This window comes from Sciurus carolinensis, chromosome 9, assembly GCF_902686445.1.
Source record: "Sciurus carolinensis chromosome 9, mSciCar1.2, whole genome shotgun sequence".
Lineage (NCBI taxonomy): Eukaryota > Metazoa > Chordata > Mammalia > Rodentia > Sciuridae > Sciurus > Sciurus carolinensis.
Genome location: NC_062221.1, coordinates 50,227,599 through 50,255,325, shown reverse-complemented (window position 1 = coordinate 50,255,325; position 27,727 = coordinate 50,227,599). Strand labels below are relative to the sequence as shown.

The 27,727-nt window shown below is 39.7% G+C and overlaps 1 protein-coding gene across 14 annotated transcripts in view; it reads left to right on the top strand.

Annotated features, from left to right (window-relative positions):
* Pex5l (peroxisomal biogenesis factor 5 like) overlaps positions 1-27,727 on the top strand; it is a 215,359-nt gene that overhangs the window by 175,627 nt on the left and 12,005 nt on the right. For all 14 annotated transcript variants that reach the window (XM_047563860.1, XM_047563856.1, XM_047563854.1 and 11 more), the window contains 2 exons: positions 24,719-24,835; positions 27,026-27,169. In XM_047563860.1, the coding sequence (XP_047419816.1) occupies positions 24,719-24,835; positions 27,026-27,169 (261 nt within the window). The remainder of the gene's footprint in view (positions 1-24,718; positions 24,836-27,025; positions 27,170-27,727) is intronic.

Below are 27,727 nucleotides of genomic sequence, written 5' to 3'. Positions count from 1 at the left end.
GACCATTAGATGACTCTCACAGTACTCTGATTTCACTGCTATTGGAACTACCTGGGGAAGTTTCCAAAAACCCTGATACTTTTGTCCCACCCCCAGAGTTTGTGATTTAATTGGCCCTAGCCATGCCTGGTTTTGGAATCCCTAGGTGATTTCTAATACAGATAAATTTGGAAACCTCTGGATTTAGTGATTTTTCAGGCTGCCTCCTACTGCGATGGTCTGTGAATCTAGAGGTTTCATTATTGCCCAGGGCCAGCCCTGAATATCAGTTCTATTTTTAGCAATTGCTGAGAAAGGATGTTCCAAAACTTGCCTAGGTAACCCATCTCAATGTCTTTCGGCCATTTCAATCAGAATATATTTTCTTTGTGTCTATTCTAAATTCCTGCTGCAGTGATTTAAGCCATGATGGGAAGAGAAGAACATCTAGTTGTGATTGGATTTGTTGAATTCCTTGCATAAGCTTCCATCACCAGCTGCAGTCATTTTTCACTCCTAACTACATTCTCTCGTTACCAAGTCTTTACCTAGTAAGTCCCTTCCCAAAGTTCAATGGTGAGGGGAAAATAGAAGTTCCTCGCTACTACGTTGCCCAGAGTATGCTTCCCAGTTTCTGCCAGAATCACTCCTAGATCAGCATCCTGTGAAGCTCTTAGGAACTATATATTTTCAATCCTTTAAAATTTTTTTGTTGCTTTCCTTAGTCTTCTTCCCAGAGTTTCCTTATCCCTCTTTGGTGGTTTTCTCTCTTTCATTAATGTGTTTATTGAAGATACCAACTCTCAAAAAATAAATAAATAAAATAACACACAGGGGACATGTCAGAAGACACATCCTGGGTAAATGCTCAAAGTTCAACTAAAATGACTGAAAGCACTGTGCCATTTACAAAATAATCCCCCATTCTGAAAAGCAGGGTTTGGCACTCTACAATTCAGGAAGGATGAATGACATGAATATAAGACCTCTTTAAAAAAATTAATAGGTCCTGTTTAGCTCTTGGCACTAGGTTCCAGGCTTATTTGTTCTTTGCTGTTAATAACCAATAAGTGTGAACCCTTCTGATGTCCTACCATGCCTATTCATTTGCAAATGAAAACAAACAGTTGTCTGTCCTGGTTACAGATCTCTGGTGACTGAGCCCTGACTTAATCCGACTGCATGAGAGGGCTGGTTTCCATACCACAATTGGGACACACCTGCATTGTAGCAGCAGCAGGTAGGAATGAAGCAGCATTAAGTCAATGGTGCATGTGTGATATTGCCCCATTGCTAAAAAAAGAGGAGTGTTAAGCACCACTGCGATCCAGTAAGATTATCCAATGCATTGGACCTCATTATGATTTTGGCAGGATCTTCAGAATATTTTCAGAAGAATAGGAGCTTTTTACGTGAGTCCATTAAACAACTGCCAAAGAACATTTATGACATGACTTGAGCCAGGCTGTCTGCCATTTACCTCTTCTACACTGGTGACATCTAATTATTTCTGTCTGAAATGGTTACATTTCTAAAGCCCTGTCAAAGCCCTTTCACAAAATACATTATGGCCCAGTGCAGTGGTGTGTGCCTGTAATCCCAGAGACTCGGGAGGCTGAGGCAGGAGAATCACAAGTTCAAAGCTAGCCTCAGCAACTTAGCAAGGCCCTGAGCAACTCAGCAAGACCCTGTCTCTAATAAAATATAAAAAAAGGGGGGGTTCTGGGGATGTGGTTGGTGATTGAGCGCCCCTGGGTTCAATCCTTGGTACCAAAAACAAAAACAAAACAAAACAAAATGACGTATATGATATGTATCAAAGACCTCTGCTTTTTCAGTGAAATATGCACAAAATAGGAAGCACTGAGCATGCTATGCCACCTTGTTCTGGGTTTGGTAAACTAGCCAGAGACCTGATTGTGGAATTTAGGGGCGGTACATAAGCAAGAGAGAACAACTTCAAGTAGGTTAAGAAGTTGATCCCCCAAAACTTAATTGTACATTCGTTTATTCATTTAAATAGCATTAAGCTTATTAAATGCTATTAGCTGTCAGATCATAGGTTAGGACCAGAAATACTGAAATGAGGGACACCATCCCTGCCCTCAACCTGCTCAAGATCTGGTAGAAGCTAAAGACAAAAAAGAATCCTAGTACAACATATTAAGTACTGTTTCACAAGTGAACCCCTGGTGCTCTGAGCACACAGAGGAAGGGGATCCCACCTGTCCTGGCAGGGACAGAGGAAGTTTCCCCCAGAACCCAATACTTACATAAGAGCAGGCTATTTTGCTGCTGTGACTAAAAGATCTGACAAGAACAATTTTAGAAGAGGAAATGTTTATTTGGCGCTCACAATTTCAGAGGTCTCAGTTCATAGATGGCAACTCCACTGCTCCGTGTTCAAGGTGAGGCAGAACATGATGGTGAAAGGTATGGTGGAGGAAAGTGGCTCAGGACATGACAATTAGGAAGTAGAGAGAGACCAAGCTTGGCTCATCAAGGACAAAATATATACCCCAAAGTCATGTCCCAGTGACCTACCTCCTCCTGCCACACCCTACCTGCCTGAAGTTATCACCCAGTTAATCCATTCAAGTGGGTTAATGGACTGATGAGGTAAAGGCTCTCAAAACCCAATCATTTCACCTCTATACCTTCTTGCACTGTCTCTCATATGAGCTTTTGGGGGACACCTCACATCTAAACCATAACAAGGCATCATGCACACACATTTGGAAGAGGGAATGGGAGCAGAATGGAGAGGAGGCATTTGAAGCAGAGGGAAGAATACATGCAAATGTCCTGAGGCAAAGATGAATGTGTGACTCGAGCCGGATGGGAGCAAGGGGTGGTGGGAGATGAGATGATAAGCGGGCAGAGAGGCAGGAGTGGGATCAGCTTTCCTGCAGTAGGTTTGTACAAGACATTTTCTGCGTGCCAAGCAATAGGTTATAAGCACTGATTTCCAGCCACCTTGCTGACGGTTCTTTCCCACTGTCCTGCTCCTGCATCTGAGCTCCCTTCTCCATCTACACTTTCTCCTAAGCCATCTCTCTCAGTCCATGGACTTAAATGCTACCCAGCCCTGATGACTTTCCATCTGATTTTTCAACCTTGATACCAACACTGAGACTCAGTTGTCTACTATCCATTGTGTATTTAACACATCTAAAGCAAAACTCTGGATTTCCCACCCCAAACCAGCCCTATAGTTCTAGCACCAGTCCAGTGGCGGCACCTCAGTCCGCTCACACCGAACTCACTACAACCTCACAGTCAGTGCTGCAGTTGATCCTGCTGGAACAGCCTCCAACTACAGCAATCCAACCACTCCGTCACCTCTCCTTGCTTCACAGCACCAGCATCACTCTCTCCACAGCCTCCTGCTTGGCCTCCCAATTCCCAGTCGTGCTCTCTGGGAGTCCACACCCTCCACAGCCCTCCCAGTTCTCTTCCCAAAGGTTACATCTGCTCCCCTTGCTGCCAATCCACCAATCATTTCCCATCACAAAGCAAGACCCTCAGTGCTCACTCAAGGCCCATGAGACATGAGCTGGCCCTTATTATCATGCCCTCTGCCCCTCCTGCCCACCCCGAAGCACATTCCAGCCACACTGCCCTTTCTGCCCTTTGCCACCTCCAGGCACCTTCTCATCTCTGCTGTCTCAACCCACAGTGCTCTCACCTAGTTTATTAAGTCTCAGCTCAAATGTCACCACCACTGAGAGGTCTTTCTTGATCACCTTTTGTAAACAAAACTTTCCATAGGTATCTTATATAATCATTTCTTTGCAGTACAAACAACTATCTGAACTTATATGATTCATTTATTTCTACTTTTAGTTATTATTATATCCATCCCCTAGGCTGGAAAGTCCACAACAGCAGGGAGATTTGTCTTGTATGCTCAGTGCCAATAAAGGACAAGTACAGAAGAACTCTGAGTTTATGGCATTGAAAAGTAACATTCAACATCCTGTGACCCAAAGAAATTTGGTTCTTCTTTTCAGTGTGAGACATGAATACAATAACTTCATTTGGTCAAGATTTAGTCTAATACTCATCTGGACATTTCTGTCCCATTTTTTGGGGGGGAGGGGGCTTGATCAAGTGACAACATTTATCATGTTGTGATCTAGCAATTAAGTTTGCAAAAGCTTGACTGAGAAATGTGTCTTATTCAATTTTAATGTGATTTTAGCCACAGAACAGAGTTGGTATTGTTTGCCACCATTTGAAAAATGATGCTGAATTACAGTATGTATGTTCAAAGAAAACTCATACAACAGTCTACAATTCTCTACTTAAAAAAACCCTTACATTTATGTCAGTGTCTTTAAATCTGTACCTGACTTTGTAAACAAATTTGAATAATCTTCTCAAACCTGGAATTTTTTTCCTGAACCTCTTTATTTAGAGTCAAATCCTTATGTTTTCTCACCTCAAGGCAAAAGGGAGAAGAAAATCAATAACACTGCATCATAATACATCATCTGCCAAAATGTGTCCTCACCTCTTTCTACCAACAAAAGTCAGCTTTCCTTTCTTGTCTGAGAAAACCTCTTCCTTCAACAGGATTGCTAGAGCCTAGACCTGCTGATTAGTTTAGAGACTGTGGTCTCCATAACAACCAGCACCTTTAACAACCTGCTATGGAAACTTCTTCTCCCTAAAAGCCAGTCGTTAGAAAGCAAGCTACATTGGAACACTGAGGGAGGAAATAATATAGGAAGTATTTTCTCCATAGATGAAAAGAATCAATAGGTTGGCTATTTCTTTTTCAAAACCCTCATTTTGAGACATCTTTATTTGCCACTATCCTACCACCCTCTAATAGTATCAAGCATCAGGAATTTGTCAAGCCTGTACTAAGTTTTTGTTTGTCTGTTTGTTGTAGTGCTGGGGATCAAACCCGGGCCCTTGCACAGGCTGGGTAAGTGCTCTACCACTGAACTACATCCACAGCCCAAGCCTGTAATAAGCTATGTACATCCATTTGCTATCTCACTTATTCCACAAAATGATCCCAAACGTTAATAGTGATAATCCATTTGCAGAGAAGAAATTACCCACAGGCACACAGTGCTGCATTCCTGAGTAGCACAGTTGATATTCAAATCCAAGCCTGGCAACAACAAGGATAGTGGTTTTCTGTACATAATGATGTTTCCTTCTCCAGAGATTTGAAGTAAGATTTCCCAAGTCTAATAACAGAAGTGGGGTTGGAATCCAAATCTCGTAAATCCCAGTGCAACTCACACAACTTATCAGAAGTAAATGAGTTTCTGGCTTTAAGAAAAGAGACTATTAGTATTCCTTTAAGTAAAGTTATGGGAAGAAAATAGAAGAGAGATCAGTGGAATAGACAAAGGGGATTGAGTCGGGGCAGGACGGCTGGGAAAGGGAAGAACGGTGGAATGAATCCGATCAAACTTTCCTGTGTATGTACACGAATATACCACAGTGAGTTTCACCCTTGTGTATATCCATGAGGTACAAATTTTAAAAACTATAAATAAATAGAAAAATCAGTAAAGGAAAGGGAACAGGGGAAGGAGGAGGGCAGAGAAAGGGAAAGTGCTGGGAACTGAATTGGAACAAATTATATTCTATGCTTATAAGTTATGTCAAAATGAGCCCCAATATTTTGTACATATGTACATATATATATATAATGAACTAATAAAAATTTTGAATAAAGATCTTCATTTTCACAAAATATGTGAAAAGAATTTAACGTGTTAAGTTTTTCTATTAGAAAACAAAGATGCAGAGTCTCAAAAATAACATTGAATAAAGTATTTTTGGAATAAATACCAACAAATAAATTTCTATAGGTAACAAAATCATATAGAAATTTAAAGAAAATCATATAGAAATACTAATAATGAGATGGACAAAGTTATATAAAACACATTACCAGGTAAAGTACAATTAAGTTTTAGGATAAAATCCTTTTTTAAAAGTAGAACAAGGAACATTTTAAATTGATTAAGAGTAAATTTTATATTGCATATCTAATAATTATACTTCATGCATTGAATATATAATCAAAACAGAAAATTAAATGCACAATGGAAGTTCTGCAACAGACTAGGAGTAGATGCCTTGGAACTCCTATAAATATTTATTATTAATCTTGATATACAAGTGCCAATATTAAATACAAAAGTCATCATTTTTTAAATGTGTGGATTAGCCTGAAAGGCAGTAAGAGAAATCCTCAGAGGCTGAAAGTGAGAATTAGGAACGTAAACTCATTGCAACAAAGCACTGCAGCCAGCTGACAGCGACCTCCAGTTACCTGCTGATGTCATTCACTTATTGCTATGGACGTTCAGTCACATGAGTGATAATAAGCAAAGGTTTGGACCCAAATGAGTTGGAGTTCAGTTTCCAAAAACCCAGGGACTTTGAGGGGCTCAATGAAAGGATAAACTAGACGGGGTGGGGGAGTGAGAATGTGAATCAGTCATGGCTAACAAAGATGCATTAACAGACTAGAAATTCTGAGAAATTCTAAAACATATAGGGTTGGGGAAAGGAAATCTCCTGATAGAATTTGGATCAATAGACAGTGTCCGTGCAAAATATGTTCTAATCACGCAAGCTCTGTTATCCTAAAAAAATCAAACTAAGAATTGAAAGCAGCTCCTAGCGATAACATCTCCAGAGGCTGATCAAACATGCATACGCGCGCGCACACACACACACACGCATACTCTAAAGAAATTCTTCGCAAACCAGGTCTTGAGAAATTTCCAGAAAAGTTTCCAAAAATATGGAACTTCAAAATCACATATTCCAGGATACGTAAGAAAGGAGTAAGAACCAGCAGAAACCACAGAAAGATCATCCCTCAAAGATTGGAGTGTTATCAGATATAGGATGTAAAAAAAGAATGTTTAAAACATTGAAATCAGTGCTGTAGTTTGGATCTGGAGGGTCCTCCAGAGGCCCAGGTGTTAAAGTCTGGGTCCTCAGTGTGGCTCTATTGAGAGGTGGTAGAACCTTTAAGAGTGGGACCTATTGGAAGGAAATTGAGTCATCGGCAGCATGTTCTTGAAAGTGATATTGGACCTGTCCCCTTCCAGTCTCTCTTTTTGCTTCCCAAGCACCATGAGGTAAATAGTCCTTCTCTGCCACATACAGCCACCTTGACATACTATGACACCACAGGCCCAAAGCAACAGGACCAAGTCATCATGAGCTGAAACCTCTGAAACCATGAACCAAAATAAACTTTTACTCCTTAAAAGTTGATTATCTCTGGTATTTTGTCACAGTGACAGAAAGCTGACCAACACAAATAATAAAAGAAGAAATTGAAAAACATGAGTGACAGATAAATGAATATCAGAAATAACTGGGCAAATTTAGGGGAAAAAAAGAACTTTTAGGAAAAATACAATAAACTTAAGTAAAATCTAAAGATTTGTGGTTTTCAGGCTGACTAGATTCTAAATAAAATTCTAGACTATATAAGTCATGCCTAGACATAAAGATACAAAAGTTTTGAAAAAAAATTATGGAAAATATGTACAAGGCTAACTAAAACCAAGGAAAACTAGCATAGCTATTAGTATCGGACAGAGTGGCAGGGAATACTTAAGGCAAAAAAGCATTGCTAAAGGCAAAGAAATTGAGCACTTATGTTCTAACCACTCTGGAATATTTTATATGTATTATAAAATTCCTTACAACTATTATCTGAGTTAGGCATTTTTTTTTCTTTTTTTGCATCCAGGATTTAACCCAAGGGCACTTCATCACTAAACCATATCCCCAGCCCTTTTTATTTTGAGACACGGTCTCAATAAGTTGCTTAGGGCCTCACTAAGTTGCTGAGGTTGGTCATTAACTTACCTCCGCTGTGCTTGACAGAGTTAGGCATTTTAACTCCTTTTCACAGGTGAAAAAACTGGAGTTCTGAGAAGGGAATAGCTGGCCCTTCCATTCAGAGTTAATGAGCAATGCTTTTTATAAGTACTCTTTGAGGGGTAACATAAAATATACGAAAGTGTACTCGGTGATTATACTTTGGTGGTAAAATTACTAGTGTTATTTTTTCTTTTTTGTTCGTATATTTTATAACTTGCCACAAAGAAGAACATTATATAATTTTAAAAAGCTATAAGTAGTTTATCAAAATAGCAACCCAAATACAAGTATAAGTCCTTGCCCTCCCATATTTTGAATGAGTTTTAAGAAGCCTTCACACTCAATCACGTCTAGTTTTGAAAATTGGAATGATCCCTAATTTAAATCTGTTTTAATCCTTCTACTTCCTGCCATGTGCACGGTTAACAAGTTCTGGAGAGTTCCCCATATGAAAACAGAGCGTGTTTATAGTTTATTTTCATTAAATACTCAGTTAAAATGTGGGCTACAATTATCCCTGAAAACAACCTTTTAATTATTCAAATGTGGAGACAGCATAGTAGAGATGCAAAAATTGACCTTTACATTTCTCATGAGTCAGCAATGTTCTTCAGATTCTAAGTATCCTTTTAAAAAATAAATCACAAGCTTCATCTTCAAAAGAAAAGAGAAAAAGCCGCTAATGCTGTTTTGTCCCCATGGAACTCAAACAGGGTTGTTTTGTGCTATGCTCATCAGCAGCAGCCATCTTGTCTCACGTCTCTGTGGATTCAAATCATACAAATGTTTTTATTTTAAAAAATAGTAATAATACTTTCTGACTCTTGCGTTAACTCTTCACGGTTTACAAAAAAAAAAAAAAATCCTCAAAAATTTGTCCATGAAATGATATTTGATTCAATTAAGACCACACTACTAAGGAATGGCAGGTCCAAGACAAGAGTACCAGTCAGCAACACCCCAAGCAGGCCCTTCCAGGTGACTGAGTCCTTCAGATCAGGAATCTCATTCCCAGCTTCATAGCCCAAGAACAAGCAGATTCTGAGCATCAGGGTTCAAGGCATGATGTATTTATTTGAGATGTACAACATATTCTCAGTCTGATTTTCCATTGACAAAATTTTAGATTAGCTATTTTAAGAATTAAGAATGCCAAGAATATGTATTCTTGCATCCAGATGCTTAGAAATCATTTCAAATGAGACAGTTCTCTGAATAGAAATTATAAATGAGGTCACAAGCCAATGAACATCTACCCAAACTTTTCTGTATTAGTCTGGTGATAATGGAGTAGAAAAGCAGATTGGAACCAGGCAGACCTATGTACAAATGTGTTTTGCACTGATAAGTCATTTCCCTTGGGTGAATAATTTAATCTCTGTGAATCTGCTTCCTTCTTTATCAAAATGGAAATGATGTGCATAAGCCCATTTGAGGAATCAAATGAGATAGGATTCAAGAAAGGATGTATCTCAGCAAACTCAGGAGATCATTTATTCCACAAGTATTTGTTGAACACCTATCAGGCTTTGGATCTCTTGGTTATCATTTCACCTAGAGGGAGACTTTATAGGTTGATGGTAGAAGAAACCATCACTTTATCTTCTACTTCCCATCAAAATCCATTTGTGAGCTTACTTTTATCCAAGCTCTCTCACTGAAATCACAGGTCAATCTCTGAATTAGTTTGCCATAACAAAACACCATAAATTCATATATTGATCTAAAAACATCAGAAATGTATTGTCTCAGTCTGAAATCAAGGTGCTGCAGGCTGAGCTTCCTCTGAAGCTTCTGGAGAAGGACCTTTTCTGGCCTCTTCCAGTTTCTATGGCCTCAGGTATTCCTTGGCTTGTGGCCCCATCATTCCAGTCTCTGACTCCATTTCTGCATAACTGTCTTCCCTTGTGTCTTGTTGGCATCTCTTCTCTGCATCCAAATTTCTTTTTTCTTTTTTTTTTTTTTGAAGGACACCAATAATAGAAAACCCAAAGAGTCTCATCCAAACTCAATTACATCTGCAAAGACCCTATTTCCATTTAAGTTCATATTCACAGCTTCCAGGTATTAGGACTTCAATATATCATTTTGGGGAACACAATACCACCCATCACAGTCCCTAGCTTTTCCAGTAGCTCTAAGATAATAAAAAGTCGTCTACACATTTTCATTCTCAAGAACAGCATTGTTCCAAAAACTAAGATAACCAGTCCTCTATAATAGGATTCCTTCAATAATCAAAATTTGGAGCTTTGTACCTCCCCAAACTAGGATCACCTTTAGGTCTGATTCTCTGCAGTGGAGAAGTTGCCCAATGAACCTTCTTTCTCCTGATTCTTCCTTCCAGGGTGGGACCTGAAGCAGTGAGGGGTAGGTCAAGGAGTCCAGCCTTGTATGACCTGGGCATGATGGTCATTTAACAAAAGCATATTGTCCCATATTCTAATTTTGTGGGTCTCTCAGAAATTTCTGCTGATAATATGCAAGTTAAATTGCAGTGAGTACATCACTAATCTTCAATATTTCAGGAAGGCCTCTTGGGTGAAATTCAAGGTAGCTCCATCTTGCCTTTATCCTTGATGGTGGTCCAAATTCAGTCTATGAGAAACACATTCTGGAGCATTCCTTTCAGGGCAATTCTGTCCCCTGGCCCCTTCAATTTAGATCTTTTATAGACGTTATAAGTGTTGAAAATTATGTGTATGTGTGTGTGTGTGTGTGTGTGTGTGTGTGTGTGTGTTTAAGCATTCCTTTTGAATATCAGACACCCAGGGTTGTTTTCTTTTTTCTTGCGTTCTTCTTTTGGAACTGCAGCCAGAACTGAGAGTCCCATTTTAGCATTCCATTGTAGTTTCCTTCATTCTTGATAGAAAAGAGATTGAAAGCGGGATCAGTGACCTTGTATTTCTAAGCAGAATGAATCTGGTTTGTCTTGGAAAATTAAGTAACAAGAAACAAACAGAAGGGCTCCGTTCTGCTCTTTTCCTCCAACCAAGATATTTGCCAAGCAACGGCATTGATTGATCCTTAAAGCCAAGGACAGGTTAGAGATGTAGGGAGGGATGAGGGAAAATAAGTCTGCATTAATGGAAAAAGTACAAGAGCAGGAATGAGAAGGTGTAGTTCTAGCCCTGTTCTGCTATTAACTAGTTCGTGACCTTGGACTTATGAAAGTCGAATGAGTCAACACACTAAAAGCTCCTTAAAAATCATACATATTCAAGATGACAATATTCTTGCTCTTAGAAAGAGGCAATGCAATTTCGTCACTAAATCCTTCTATTTCTTCACTTACAAAATCTCTGAGATTCACTCTCTGTTCTCACTGCAATCACCTGGTCTAAACCCAGTTTAGCCTCCTAATGTATCTCTATTCTACCTGCTTCCCACAATTCATCCCCATAGGAATTGTTGCACTAGATTCTCCTAAGACCTGCTCTCTTCTGTTGTGATCCCCAAATTCTATAAGACAATAAACAGAAAAAGAAAACAGGATAGTGTTTCCCTTTTCCCCTCCCATCCTTAGCTTTAGCTATGATTCCAATAAGACAGTTAAAGATTAGACATGTAGATAAATAGATACGTAGGTGCATAGGTAGATTAAAATATATAAAACTGAATGAGAAAAAAAAGGCAATTAAGTGAAGATAGGATTTTTAAGCTACTTCATAGTTTCATAAGTTCACATTACAAAGAGGCTGCTGCATTTACTGTACCATGTAAGACAATGTATGCATCACTATATGTTCACTTGCTCTCAACATGGAGTGGTCTGGTTCTTCTAGTCCACTTAGCTTGCTTTGGACAAGATCATGTCTCCATGATTGTCAACTCATAGACGGCATTGACTGATCCTTAAAGTCAAGGACAGGTTAGAGATGTAGGGAGGGATTACTTCAGCCTAATTTAGCCTCTCTGTAGCATTTGATGCTTTTAAACACTTTCTTAACCTTATGATTCCCCTTCTGTTGGGTGTTCTGGCCATACTATGTTCTTCCCTTCTCTAGTGAGTTCTTGCACTGCCTACCCCTTATTGGTGGTGTTCCTGGAGGAATAATGCTGGAAAGCCCACTCTTCTGACATTCTCACTGGTCGAATGCATCCCCTTGCATGATTCCAGTCACCGATAACTCCAATTTCACATCTCTATTCTGATTTTACACCTGAGACAAAAACCCTCATGTCCCACAACCCACTCAACACTGAACATCTGTGTTTGAACATGCCAGAGTCCCCTGCAGATGAACACATCCAGGTCCAAAATCCTCCTCATAACCCTGTTTTGGCTTTTCTGTTCTCTGACTCAGGAAACAAGAACTCCCAAGTAAGAAGCCCTGTCCATTTATTCTCTCTCTCTCCTCCTATTCTTTCCTCTAAACCAACATCTAATTGGACACTAAGTCCTATCAATTCTATTAAAGATCTCTTAATCCACCCTTATTTCTCCGCGTTCATGCCAACACCCAACTCTGGTCAACATCTTCTCTATGCAGACAACTGTAACGCTTCATAGCTGGTCTCGCTGTCTTCCAGGTGGAAAACGGATTGCCCTATTCATTCCCTTCTCCTCACTCTAGACTGAGTAATCTTTCTAAAATTAAAGGTCTAAATAATGATTTCTCACTTGTCCTCAGAATAAAGTCCAAATCACTGACCCAGCTTTATAGGATCCTTTATGGCCTGGACCGTTCGTGTCTCTGCATCCTCAACTCTGACTCTTCCTACCTTGATATCTACACTGGCATCATGATAAATTATCAGTTCCCAAAACAGGTTGGGGAATCTTGCTCCTAGCTTTTGCATGTGTTGTTCTTTCTCCCAGAAATGTTCCTTCCTCGCCCTATTACCTGGCTAACTTCTGTTCAACATCTGAGCCTTGGCGGACTATCTCTGCTTCCAAGGAGGCATGTCCCTCCTTCGCCGAGAAGGGGCGTCAGTGTGCTCTGGGAGTAAAGAGGAGAGAAGTTGACCTAGACTGGATAGACTTCACAGCAGCACTTGGCCTATCTGTATCCAACAGGCTGCACACACCAGCAGCACATCAACCCCTCTCTTGTTCAACACTCTGGTGACTAGAACATTGCCTGCCATTTGGAAAGCTTGTCAGTAACGTGAATTAAGTAAGTGAATTAAGTTTAAATGCTCCCCTTCGAAATTTATGAATTTCCTCAATCAAAGAGGGTCTGTATGAAAAAAAAATCCATTTTATAAAGGCTTTGAAAAAGCATTAGCCTCTTGCACATGCAAGTATTTCTTTTTTAAAATTTTGTGACTGGCTTTTCAAAATGTGTTCCTAACTACATAATAGCTCCCAGGACCAATGCAGTTGCAGTACAGCAGATCTTTCTAGTAGAGTCAAGTAAATGCAAATAGAGGAAGGCCAATCCCCCAGAGCCTCTTCTGCTCCATCTATTATGTTCTGTGGGAAAGAGAGCTCAGCTGACAGATTTTCTTCTGGGCCGGTGGAGCCTCTGGCCTGGCATTTTATTGGGCCTCTCTTTTTCAGTGTTTTGATACTGAGAATGAGGCAGCTGCTGCCAAGAAGCGAGATCCTATGCCTAGTATCCTTGGCAGAGAAAATATTTCTCTAATCCTGTCCAAATTAATCCTCACAGGCCAATAAACCAATATACAGGGAGAATGTGTGATGATTTGGCCATCTGGGTTTTTTTTAAAGCATTGGAGGCTAAAACAGAAATTCATGGCTCCAGGGGCTCCAGGCACAGCATGAGCATGTGCACCTTCCTACTTGGTACCAGCACCACCACATCCAGGGTTGGGGAACTGCAGACAGATTTTCAGAATCCTCACCTTGCTGTTGAGTCTGCCCACTTAATTTCAGCATCAGAGAAAACAATATGAACCATCTTCTTACCCAACAGCCTCTTAACAAACTAGATCTAGATTCTGTCTTCACATCTGGTCAACCATCATGACAATCAGGTAGTCATAAAGAAAAACGTAAGAATTAGAATATTAGCACAAAATGATCAGTACAATATGATGGATTTCTTTTTATTGAACTTTTCCTGCCAAAATTACAGAAAAAGTTGTTGTTGTTGTTGTTGTTGTTGTTTTCAATATCCCAAAAGGATTGGGGTGAAATATTTCCACAAAGTGTAAGTTAGTATCTGCACAGGTATTAGATTCAGCAAGCTTACTTAAGTATAGAGGAAAATATTGCAAAAGAATCTCCTTTTACAGTAATCCCTCTCATGACCTTTTCAAAGGAAAAGGAAGGAGGAAGGAACCAGTTATGCCCAGACATTCTAAGGACACTTTAGCAGTAGCTTTGAGTGCTGCCCCTGGATGGGCATTCTGTATTCTGAGCCAAAGGCTTTACCTCCTTCATTCACTCCAAGCTCAGGACAGCCCTCTCGCGTGTAAAGTGGGCGACTAGGACATAGAGACATTCAGCAACTAGTTCAAGGTCACATCAATATGAAATGCCAAAGCTGGGTTGCAAACCTGGTCTCACTCCCCAACTCCTGCTCTTAATGAGTATTCCCAGTATGAGATAATGTTTGGATGCTATTAATTTTGCAGGCCCTAATCAACCATAGAATTCAAATCGTGTTGGTTACCAGGAAATAATTTCTTTATGAGAGTTTCTCTTATTTATTTAAAAAAAAAAAACAATGTCAAAATGTTGAAGAGAAAAGATCAGAACTACTCAGATATCCCACTCCACTAATAAATTACCTGTTTTTAACTTCCCGTGTTTTTCTTCCCATCTTTGTCCATTCTGTATACATAATTACATGTTGTTTCAAAGACCATTTTAAATAACTGGTTAGCATTAAAAAGATAAATATATCAAATGAGTTTTCTTCTCAAAACACGCCAAGATTTATTTTAATTTTTCCTTCCACATTCTTGGTTTCATTTCCCTTTCTGGAACAATAACAACAATAAAATCTTGAAGAATTCTGATTCACACAGCAGATGTGAGGATGAGAAAACCTGCTGGTTAATTGGAGATGAGTTTCACTGGGAACAATCACATAAAAACAAACCATGTGTGATAAACTCCTACCCCTGAGAGCTGGTCTCAGGATACACAAAAATTATCCCACCAAAGATCTCTGTTTTTTTGCAACTTTAGATCTTCACACCCTGGGTCTCTATTTCAGCATTTTCCAAGCCTGTGTTTTAGAAAACCTTAAACACACACACACACACACACACACACACACACACACACACTTCAAGATAAAATACATTCAGGACTATTGCTTATATTCCCTTCTCAGAGATTTAAAAGATACAGTGGTATATAAAGATCTTGGCGATTCACACAGTAAGAGACCTATTTATTTCTATCCTGAAGTTGCAAACTCAGTTACACACTGAGCCAGCCAGATAGATACGGACCTGGTGGTGACTGGGATAAAGTGGGACCACATGTACCTCCTGAAGCTCTCCGCTTTTGAAATGTGAGCCTCGTGTTAATTATCTTCATGAAATGACTAAAGTGCAGGTTTTTATGTGACATTTTGCAACCAGGAGGAGGTGGGGAAAACATATCTCTTGGCTACATCTACTAAAGAGGACTAGAGCTAAACAGTCATTAAAGCAGTAAAAATGGATTTTATTCAGAAACTATTGCAATAGAGTAAAACAGATCTTAGTATAGAACTGGGCTCAGTTCTGGATACTGACAAGCATGGACAAGAGGATCTATAACCATGGAGCAGAGTCGGGGGTCCATGGATGGACAATTATTAAGTGGGAACATCAGGGGTAGGGAAGGGTTTTGGTTAAACCTAACAGGATTCTTGCCAAAGGCAGGCTAGGGCAGTGGACCACCTGGGAGTGGGAAGATAAAGAATTCCAACAGATATAGAGGTGAAGAGATACTGAAGATGGAGGATTCTCATGAAACTGTCTTAGCAGGATCCTTGGTACCAACTAGACTCTGCAAAAAGACAGACATGGAAGTCCAAGGTTGAGACTTGCTGAAAAGAGAGGTCAGAGGATCCTAGGTCAAGGGCCGTTGTCAGATCTGGTCTTCAAGTCACCAATCTGCAGCCTCAGATTTAACCTCAAGAATCTCTTTAACCTAAAGAAACTCTTTGCTCCTAGAATACTCTGTTGGGGAACACCACCACACTTCATCAGCCTGCCACCCCACGAGGAAGCCCCAGTCATATGGTCCCTTCTCTAAGCCTAGTCTTCATCCCATACTCCTGTCCTCCATCCTAGCACAGTAGTAGTTGTTTCCAGTTACCATGACTGTATAAGAAATTACTCCAACACTTTTGCAGAAGATAACAATTTTTGTTTTACTCAGAACTCTGGAATTCAGGTGGAGCTCAGAGAAGATGGCTCAGCTTTGTTCCCCTAGATATCAAGGTGACTTGAGGCTGGGGGCAATGGAGAGAGGCTGGAATCATCTGAAGGCAGCTTGCTCACATGTCAGAACACTTGTGCTGGCAGTCACCTGAGACTATAACTGAGGTCATACTTGGAACACAGACATGTGGCCTTCCTTTGAGGCTTGAACTTCCTGGCAACATGGTAGCTAGATTCCAGGGATAGAGTCTCAAGAGAAAGAGGAAAAGACATAGAATGCTATATCACCTTTAGGAGTTGACCTTGGAAGTCACACTAGTTTGCTTCCATTGCATTCTATTTATCAACACAGGCATTTGACCACACCTCTTAAGGGAGTGCAGCAAGGTACTGAAGAGGATAGGTGTCAATCCATTTTGTGCTGCTATCACAAAATACTACAGACTGGGTAGTTTTATTTTTAAAAACAATTATTTCTTACAATTCTGGAAGCTGGGAAGTCCAGGATGAAGGGGCCACATCTGGTGAGGGCCTTTTTGTTGTGTCATAACATGACAGAAACCATCAATGACAAGAGAGCACACATGAGACAAGGCCTTTAATAACAAAACCACTCTCACAATAGCCAACCCACTCCCATGATCTTTTCATCAATCCATGCATGCATCACGACCTAATCACTTCTTATTGGGTCCCACCTTCCAATACCTTTGGATTGGGGATTAAGTTTCCAACACATGAACTTTGGGGAACACATTCAAACCAGAGTAATGAGGGACCAGAAATACTGCTATGATCATTTTGGGAAGATCTGATCTGCCACAAAAGGAAAGAGTGAATTGTTTTGAATTCTGGCTTTGTCATTGATCAATAGTAAGGTGATGGCAGACAAGCAATTCCATCTCTTTCTGTATCATATTTGGTCACCCTCTCCTGAATTACAGTTATCACCATTTTTATTTTACCATCGGACAATTGACTTCTTGAGGGTAATGTTTGTATCTAGGTGTTTTACTCTAATATTCACATAATGCAAAGCACAATGATATGCATGTAGTTTTGGTTTAGTACATATGTCTAAGAATTTATTGTTTTAACCAACAGGGAGTTTTCCAGGTCTTTTCCTTGCTTGTCCAAGTGGCTAAAGGAAAAGGAATTTCTTCTGCAGCTGAGGCACATGACTGGTAGTTCACTGTCCACACACCAGTTTTCTTTTCACAAGACTTGTCATCACAGGGGACATGAGACTAGGCTCAAATCCAAGGACCCTCTCACCATCTCCTCATGCCTGTGGGAATATAGCCCTAAACACCTTCCCTTACTTGCCCAAAGAGCAGCCAGGAGGGCTGCAAGAAATAAACAGCTCCTGAGAAATTGACCCCACAAAACCTTCCTCCCAAATCAGTAGGAAACCCCAGTGTGTTCTAGAGCAATCAAGGCAAATCTTCGTGAATGAAGATACCACTGGTACAATCCTGTGAAATTCCATTCTGCCAAGGCATGCCTTGGCTAAGGAGTATGCTTTGAAAAGCCTTTCCAAAGGGATGCATTCCCATTTGGGCAACAGGTTTTGCTCTTTATTCTTTTAGACTCCCTTGCACTTTGCTCCCTTGCCAGATGAGAAGAGAAAGCACAGAACAGGAAACTACCTTAGATTCTGTTAGAAACAGCTCTTGGTTTCTTTCTGATATCCTGCTCAAGCCTTGTGTTACATTATTTCCAGCCTCCTGTGTTCTTTCCTCCCCTTCCATCATTTCTAATTTTTCTTCCTCATGTTTCTGCACCTGTTCTGCTAGTGCAGTGCTTGGTAAGAGCCTCAGGCTATTTGCCCAGGTACCTGCTGGCGACTGCAGTGATGGCTGACTCCATTAAATAAAGAAGCTTGTCTATCGGGAGGCAGCTGCAAAATTTATGTTGAGTGCTAGCACCAATATTTTTGTTTTCAACACTTTTGAACCATACTGTTTACATAGTGTGTAAACTATCCTGGGAAATACTCTTTTCCATTTACAAGTAATAAAACAACACTGACTCCTTAGTGCATCGATGTGACATATTCTATGCACTTCACATACATTATTTCATTTAATCCACACAACTACTCTAGAAGAATTTTTATACATTTTACAGATGCAGAAACTCAGTTGAAGATGTGGATTAAGGTGCTTAAGGTCATATGACAAGGGACTTAGGGAAATCTAGACTGTTCTACCTGAACCCAAAGCCATGTGTTTTCCTCCATGTGAGGTTAAATTTGAGAAAGGGAATATATGACATGTCCATTTCTTACCTCATAGAGAGTCTACTAATTTTGAGTCTTCTTGTTTGACTTAATAAATAAATTTATTAATAACAGTGCAACCAGAAGAATTCTGAGCCTTTAGAATTGATGGGGTTAAGCCTCCATCTGATCTGTGATGCTTCTCTATAACCCCTCTCATTGGTTATTCTGTATCTGTTTGAAGACTTCTAATGTTGGGAAACCCCTCCTTCTCAGAAGGAAGGAGTTCTACCTACTTCCAGGCAGTTTTATACTGCATTTGTTAAAAATCTGTCCCACTGGAACTGCCATTCATTCATCCTTGTTCTGCTGCCTACAAAACAAGGCTGAGCCAACCTGCCCAGCCCTCACTACACCCCTGAGCCTTGCTTTAAATCGCTCCTCTGCACATTCTTCCTAAGCAGGACTATTCCTGCCTATGGGGTCTCTTGCCCCAATAGACTCCAGTTTGTCAGTGACCCTTACTACCTGAGGCTGTCACCACTGCACCCAAAGCTCAAAGTAATTCTGACCAATCAAAAATCTATCCCATCCTCCGTGAGAGTGTTCACGTCTGTCAGTGCAGCCGCAGTTGGGCAGTCACACGAATCCTCCCGAACCTCTGGATCCCAGGGCAATGAGGCTCCAGTCAGATCTGCATACAGTTTCTTTTGGGCAAAAACTGTTTGCTGTGATATAAATACTTTATCTGAACTTGTACAGTGGTTTTTATTCCCTGCCATGTAAAGGAGATAATTCATTTTCTTCTGCATAGGCAGAGCTGGTTGGTTTTGTTTGTGTTGGGTTTTTTTGTTTGTTTGTTTTTGTTTTTAAGTTTTTGATTCAGTGACAGTTAATGAATGGATGTTAAAGAGGCACAAAGAAAGCCAGACTTCTCACAGAAGGAAATGGCACATGATCTCACATCGATCAGTTCTTTTACCACAAAGCTCCAGGATCTTTCTAATCGACAATTAGGTTTGACCACAAAATCAGAAGTATCTCTTTTTTAACTCAAGTGTGACTAAAATAAATGGGTGAATTGGAACTGCTAATATACTGCCATCCTAAAAATGTCCCAATGGTGTATGTGTGGTGCTGGTGATTGAGCCCAGGGTCTTGCACATGCTGGTCATGTGCACTACCACTGAGCTACAACTCCAACCCCACTGATTTAATTCATATTTAATTTTGCCCTGGTTCACAAAGAAATTTTTATTTTCCAGTTTTACAATCAAAGCATTGATTGTAAATGCTTTAGGAAATGCTTTAAAATGTAATTTTTAGAGATCAGTAAACAACACAGAAACCCCTTCAAAAAGACTACGCGATCTTGTGCTGAGATCTCCCCTCCCCCTTATTCTGATTTAAGTCAATCTGTGTAGACAAAGAAGCTCGAGCTGCTGCTATCTAATAAACGTTGTATTCCAACTTTCAAATGAGGCTAAAATAAGTTGCAGATAGGTTTAAGGGATTTGTCACAGAGATAAGAGAGCTTCCAGAACACCTCTCTCTTCTTCCACAGAAGGTCAGTGCTGAAGGAACTCAGGGGCTAGAAACCGCTCTATCTTGGGGTCACTGAAGAACACATCATACAAGAGTTGAATTTGAAAAGAATTAAACATATATTTCTTTTCTTTTTTGTTAACTAAATCTTACCAAAATAATGTTTTCTAGCAATAGAAAATTTGGGAAAATTCTGAAAAGTATAAGGAAAGGTGTTGGGATGAATTACTCACAACCCCATCCCATTAAAACAGCACTACTTCGTGCTTCTCTGCAATCTTTCTCCCTGGCATAGTATTGTAGTTTTACTCTCAGTGCAATCATACTGTTTCTCAAGGAACATTACAACTCAAGGACTATTCAATGTTTTAATAAATTCTTCAAACACAATTTTAATTGCTATCTAACAGTCCGTTAAAGAGCTTTACCATAATTTTATTAACCTTGCTCCTACTTTTGAATCACTGCACAGAACAGAGAAATTTAAATGAAAAGAGGGGAAGTGTCTAGAAGAAGAATATGCATTTATAAAACATTTAAAAACAGAATTTGCACAGCATGTATAGACAGGCTTTGAGTGTGGTTTCCTTTACATTTTTTCCCAATAGGATAAAATACAAATAAGAATGCCTACTTTTGTTGAATATCTACCATGTGATTTATGCCACAGATATATTTTCTCATTCAGTCATGATAATAATTAATCCAAGTTTCTATTATATCTTTATTTTAAAGATGAGGAAAACAAGAGCCAGTTTTCTTAAGAGACTTGTAGAAGGTCAACAATGGAGAAAGAACTTGAACCAAGGTTCATCTGAGAAAAAAGCTGCTCCTCTTAGTCACCATACTGCATATCCCAAGTACTCTCATCAGAAAGCTCTTCTTAAAAACAGAAATAGATTGCAAACAACAGCTCATTTCTGATGTACACAGATAACTTGCTACATGTCAGATATAAAAATCAATCTACCTAAATCCCAGAACAGCTAAGAAAATCATCAATAAATAAAATCCCCCTGGTCATGTCTAAAATGTTTAAAATTCAACTATGTTTCAGGTTTCTCTAAAATTCATTAAAGGGGGAGCTTTGTTAATTGCAGCTACGTGAATGAAGTCTGGATTCTGAGACTAGATGAAAATTGATTATGCTAAAAGTAGTCTTCTATAATTAAATGAAAACCGTGCTGTGCACTCTAATTAGTCAGCAGTAACTTATTTTAAGTGAAAACAGTCAGTCTTGGTGTATCTCATTAAATGAGAGCCCAGCAGCTCCACTCAGCTGAGATGCTGTCTGTTTTCCACAGCAGTCTTATACAGCTCTAATTTGAAACTGCAGGAAAGGGGTGATGTAGCCTTCTGTAACTACGGTGTACACATCGTGAATTCCCCCCATTCTTTCACTCACAAGATCTGTAATATACTTTGAATTCAAAGGACTCTCCCTAGGGAAAGATATCTGCCTTACAAAGAATATGGAGCCCTTGGTTTCTTGCATCTCCAGTGGGGATTTAGGAAAGTCAGTAAACGTCATAAACTTCACTTGATATTTTTCTTCATTTCTAATGAAGACAAATTGAACCTGCGTATTTGAAAAGTTAAAAATGCATCCCCTGAAATTTTCTCCAAATTCCTCAATATCTAATAATATTGTTTTACTGAATTTAAAAAAAAAAAAACATAAGTTAATTGTTGTAGTTGTTCAACTTATTGCTTAATTATAAAAGCAAAGCCTACACATCATAGAAAATTTAGAAAATACAAAAAGCATAAAAGAGGTGGGGCTGCAAATTAGTGCAGCCACTCTGGAAAGCAGTGTGGAGATTCCTTAGAAAACTTGGAATGGACCCACCATTTGACCCAGCTATCCCACTCCTCGGCCTATACCCAAAGGACTTACAATCAGCATACTACAGAGATACAGCCACATCAATGTTCATAGCTGCTCAATTCACAATAACCAGATTGTGGAACCAAACTAGATGCCCTTCAATTGATGAATGGATAAAGAAACTGTAGTATATATACAGTGGAATATTACTCAGCTATAAAGAATAATAAAATTATGGCATTTGCAGGCAAATGGATGAAATTGGAGAATATCATGCTAAGTGAGATAAGCCAATCTCAAAAAACCAAAGGACGAATGATCTCGCTGATAAGCAAATGATGACACATGATGGGGGGTGGGAGGGGGGCAAGAATGGAGGAAGGAGGGACTGTATAGAGGGAAAAGAGGGGTGGCAGGGGTGGGGGGGAGGAAAAAATAACAGAATGAATCAAACATCATTACCCTATGTAAATGTATGATTACGAAAATGGTATGCTGTTACTCCATGTACAAACAGAAACAACATGTATCCCATTTGTTTACAATAAAAATAAATTAAAATTAAAGAAAATGATGAAATACCAATAAAGAGTCAGAATAAAGACAATTAAAAAAAAAGCATAAAAGAGCAAACAAAACATCACCCACCATTCCTTCATCCAAAGACACGGTAGTTTGCCGGCGCTTTGGTGGTATAGTGGTTAGCATAGCTGCCTTCCAAAGACATGGTAGCATATTTATGGACATGGTAGCATATTTCTTCCTTTTATCTACTCATAACTTTTGTTATTCATGTATTATAATTATATACAATAATGGAATCCATATATGCACATAACTACCCATAACTTTTGTATATTTGAGATCATTCTGGTCACACAAATTTGGTATTCTACTAGAAAGATCTCTCAAAAAAAGAGGTTTTACATTTTATTACTTAGCCTAAATAACTAATAGGCATTCCATGTGCTTCCAGCATCTCAGACAGATTGTCAAGTTGCACTGCTATAAGCCCTCCTAGAGAAGAGTCCTCTGCCAATGGTACAGAACCCATTACTGGGTAGGAATGAATATTCTGGACCAAATGAAAGGGGAGATCAAGACTCACTACTTACTTAGTAGCTTGGGATTGATCACATTGGATTGGCCCTTATTCCCTCAGCAATATTTTGTTAGCCAAAATAAGTAAGGTTATGACTATCATTCAGAGCAACTTTGAAGAGTTCTTTGGGAGGACAGACAATACCCAAGAAGAACAGGAGGGCTAACAGAAAAAGATTAAATTAGTCAGGTTGAGGTGTGTGGACAAGTCACAGAACCTGAGACTTGCACAGGAAGTATGAATCTCTGTTCCAGACTCAGTCTTCAAGGAATACCAATTTTTGGTTTCGTTTTGTTCAATAAAAGTAAAGTGGTTTCCAAGCATCTTTCTTACCAAACTGCCAGTTAACTTAATCTGAGGCACAAAATCTGGAAGGTTTATGTAGTGCCAAAACACTAGGGCAGAGTGTCTGCCCTCTTGTTGTGGTAACTGCTAACAGTCATCAAGCACAAAGTGGTTCCTCAAAATCAGTTTCTATTGCCCTGTAGGGCAGGGGTCAGAGTTCAAGTCAGCCCTGGAAAGTCACACCCTCAGATACCTTCTTGAGGTCAGGCCAGTTTCCTAGGAAATGCTCAAAAACTGAGCAAGGGACTCTCCCTACTCAGCATCCAGTGCCCTCCATCTTTTTCCCAACCCCTCTCTCCCCCTCTCTCTTAGACTCTACAACACACTTACTCCTTCTCCCTCTAGGCCATCTAAAGTACTCTCTTCAAGCTTCCTAAAATAGAAACCAACCATGAGCAACTCTTGAAGAAAAATTCTGCTTTCATGTAGAAATACACACCTTCTTAGATGTCAAGGAGAACCAAGGCCTAGTTTCCCTTATATGAGATGTATGGGAAAGCTAAAGGGAAAACACACACATACACAAATACACACAAAGTAATACTTTAAAAAAAAAATCATCCTGCCACAGAAAAGACCTTAAAGAAGATTCAGTCATTTTCACACCCAAATCCAGCATCCTTCATTCTTCAGCATCAGGAGGCCAGGTTTCCCATAAACTGCTCAGTCTGGGCTTAGAAGCTAGATGGAGCTCAGATCTTGTAAATCCTAGCTCTGGGATCCTAATCGGCAGACTCAGTTTTCTCCTACCGCTGTGCTTGGCACAGAGTGAGATCAACTTGCCTGTCCACAGCCAGCCACTTTCCAAAGTCACTGCCCAGCCAGTCCCAAAGCAGTTATTCTAATTCTTCACATTCTAGGAGCAACTTTGGGAGAAGGACCCTATAAGAGACCATGTGGATCTGGTGTCACACTTGAAGCTTTTAAGGGAGAGCTCCCCAATTTATATTGGCTCAGCTTAAGACTTTTTTTTTTTTTCAACTTTAAAATGGTGCAATAGGCATTAGCAATCATACCTTGAATTTTGAATTTTGGCTTTTTCCTGTGCAAGTAGTATGCAGTAGGACATGCTCACAGTACTGGAAAGAAGCAATGAGCTACAGCCCCCAGTGCACCATGCAATCCCAAGGGTAAGCAACGGATTGTCTTCAGTATATGTTGCTGTTGAGCTGTGATGTCCAGTAGGTTAGGTGTATTAATTCATTTTCTTATTACAGTGTCTTCAACTTACATCGGTTTCTCAGGATGTAATTCTATGGCAAGTTGCAGCACATCTGATGTGAATTTTCTGGTCTTTCAAATGGTAGTTACTTCCCTGCTGGAGAAAATCACCACTGGTTCACTTCAACACTTTCCCCTGCAGAAGATCTTCAACCCGTTGTTGGATGTGGCCAACTTAAACACCTTCTGCCTCCACAGAACTCATCTTGGTCAATAAGGAAAACTGTCTCTCTGGGAATAAACCAGATAAGGTAGCAAGTTTTAAAATCCATCTCCTTTGGTTTTTCTTGTCTCCTAGTCAGATACAGAGTTTTGGGATAAGATGCAAGCAGAATGGGAAGAAATGGCCCGGAGGAACTGGATATCTGAGAACCAAGAAGCCCAGAACCAAGTCACGATCTCAGCTAGCGAAAAGGTAAATCCATTCCATTCTTTTGTGTGCTAAGGAATTTCTTATTCTTCTTCACATCCTGTTTTATAGATTAGTTCATAAATATTTTGTCAGAAATCTAAAAATCAGAGACAATTTAATATAAATCTGACCTAGAAGAAATCACTGATAGATAGAAACAAGATAATCATACAATGTGTAAAGGCAGTGGGCTGGAATCAAAAACTCTATTTTCCTCAGTGTTCAGATCATTTGGCAGCCCCCCAGAACCTGGTTCCTGACTGCATGGGGCAGTTACAGAACTAACATTTAGAGTGGGTTGGCAAGAACTGGGCTCACCCCACAATTCATCATCAGTCACTTTAGTCCTGCTGATGTGCCATGCAGTGGTAAGGGAATAAGGAGGGCCTAGGCTGCGTTCCACAGGTGCTCATTACACCACTAGCAAAGAATCGTGGTGGAAAAGATGCTCTTCACACCACCAGGTCGTCCCAAGGGGAATCCTCAGAGACACTCCCTGATAGAACCCCTGCAACTATGCATGCACAAGGAACAATCATGAAGTCCTGGTGGCTCTAGGATTGATCCCTTAAAAACACTTTGGGGGCAGCAAGGCAGGGAGGGGACTAATTAAAAGGTACAAAGAGATGTGGAATTTTCTTACACCAAAAATAATTATGTATGTGTGTCTGTCTGTTTTTGTGATGGAATGGGTCTCAATAACATTCAGTTCTGAATAAATTCCATGATATTTTGCTCCATGTAACAAATATTTATTGAGTATCTGCTGTGCAGTAGGTACTGGGGATAGGAGTCTCTGATTTGAAGAGATCTGCAATTTACATAGTGATTAAAATGTTTCTCTCCTACCAGTACTCTCTCTCAGGAGGCTAGACAATCATATAAAATTAGAACAAACATCTTATTAAAAATAACAGTCTTTTCCAAAGAAAGCAAAGAGAAGATTGATGCAGATCATCAGACACTGGGCTACAAGCCATGTGCCTGAGACCTGCCTGGGACCCTTATGCCCCTCACCTCTGGACCCCTGCTTCCACACTACCACCACATAAGCTGGTTATAACTGTGGTTTTGATGAGGGGTTTTGTCTTTCTAAGCACTTATGGAAAATGAAGGTCTCCACTTGATCTATTTTAAGCCTTAGTAACATCACCAAGGGACTAGCTTATTTGCATCTATTAGATGAGAAGGGTTTTATGATGATCTATGATAGTGAGGTTACAACAAATAATACTCTCAGATACTTCAGGTAAGAGTTTAAGTTGGAAAACTTCAAAAAAATATTTAGCTACACATATCAAAGGCCTAAAAACGATTCAAATCCTTTAACCTAATCGATCCCTCTAGGAGTCTATCCTAAGGTAATAAGCAAATGCAGCCTGATTTGGGGCAGGAAGCTGTCACTTTAGCTTTATGATAATAAAAATTTTTTAAAAGTCTGAAAGTTCATCAGTAGAAGACTGGATAAATAAATATAATATACCTATAAAAATAATTTCAGTAGCATAGGGGGAAAAACTCACGGTATACAACTGTGAGGACTGAGCCACAGGTCATATGTAGTATGAGCCTATTTCTTTAATTTATACACTCAGAAAAATACTAGATGATTATTGTTTGTATTGTCTAAATTTTTGCAATGAATAAACCCTCCGTCTTTAAGACATGCATTTTCAATAGGGGCAAAAGAGGCCCCAGTGAGCAAAAATTTGTTCTGGGGGTGGCAGGCAAAAAGATCTTAGATATTACCACGTTTCTTAGCTTTCCGAAGGGCCACAGCACCCAAACAGATGGACAGTATGTGCTATGAATATTTCAGGGGTTGGGGTGGCAGCACTCAGCAAAACCATGTCTGAAAAGTCAGTATTTTTTAAATGTTCAGGGGAAATAGCTAAAACAAAAAGACCAAAAGAAATATCCGAAAGGACACAAACTCCATATCATCTTTAGGTTGTGGCATTATGAGTAACTTTTTTTTTATGCTATTTGATATTATCTAAAATTCATTCAATGAACATGAACTACATTCATAATAGGGAAAGGTGATTAGAGACAGAGACCTGAGTGTCTGGTATTAAGTTAAATTGAATACATTGATCAAAATAAGTCAGTTAAAATTTAAAGAGGTCTTGCTGAATGTAAGAATGCAGAGATGGTGGAGGGATTGTATAATGGCCCTTTTCTGTGTCCTAGGGATATTACTTTCACACTGAAAACCCCTTCAAGGACTGGCCGGGAGCATTCGAAGAAGGCTTAAAAAGGCTGAAGGAAGGGGACCTCCCAGTCACCATTCTGTTCATGGAGGCAGCGATTCTTCAGGACCCTGGAGATGCAGAGGTGTCGCTCCTTCCCCTTCATTTTGTCCGACTCAGAAAGTGGCTTCGTGTGCTAAGGACAGACAGGATGGTGCAGGGCTCTGCTGGGTGGTATTTTCACCATGTCAAAGTTCCTAAAGGAGTTAACCTGGCTTAGCGTGACATTTGTTTTAAAGAGATAAATAGGTACCTGTTTCTAACCTGCAGTATCTACAAAATAACGGTTGGGGATGAAAAATGAAAAAAATCAAAATCGCCAACCTGAAACCCACCAGTAGTTTTCAGGGTGCAATGTGTAGTTTTGTCTGGGTCTCAAGTCACATGGTATATCACCTTTGATTTACTCACTTAACATTTATTGAGCAAATACTATACCCTCAAAATTGCACTAGGTCCTGGCTTGAATTATTAAACAGCTGGAAATGCATAGCAGTTGAAAAACTCCTTTATGGTCTATGTCAGGAGACAATGCAGTGAGTGTCATGAATATAATGTCTGGTGTGCACAGGATACTAGGAGAGCAGAGAGCAGGGTTCTCGCCCAGCTTTCCCCTACAGGTGAATCCAGAGTTGAGTTTTAA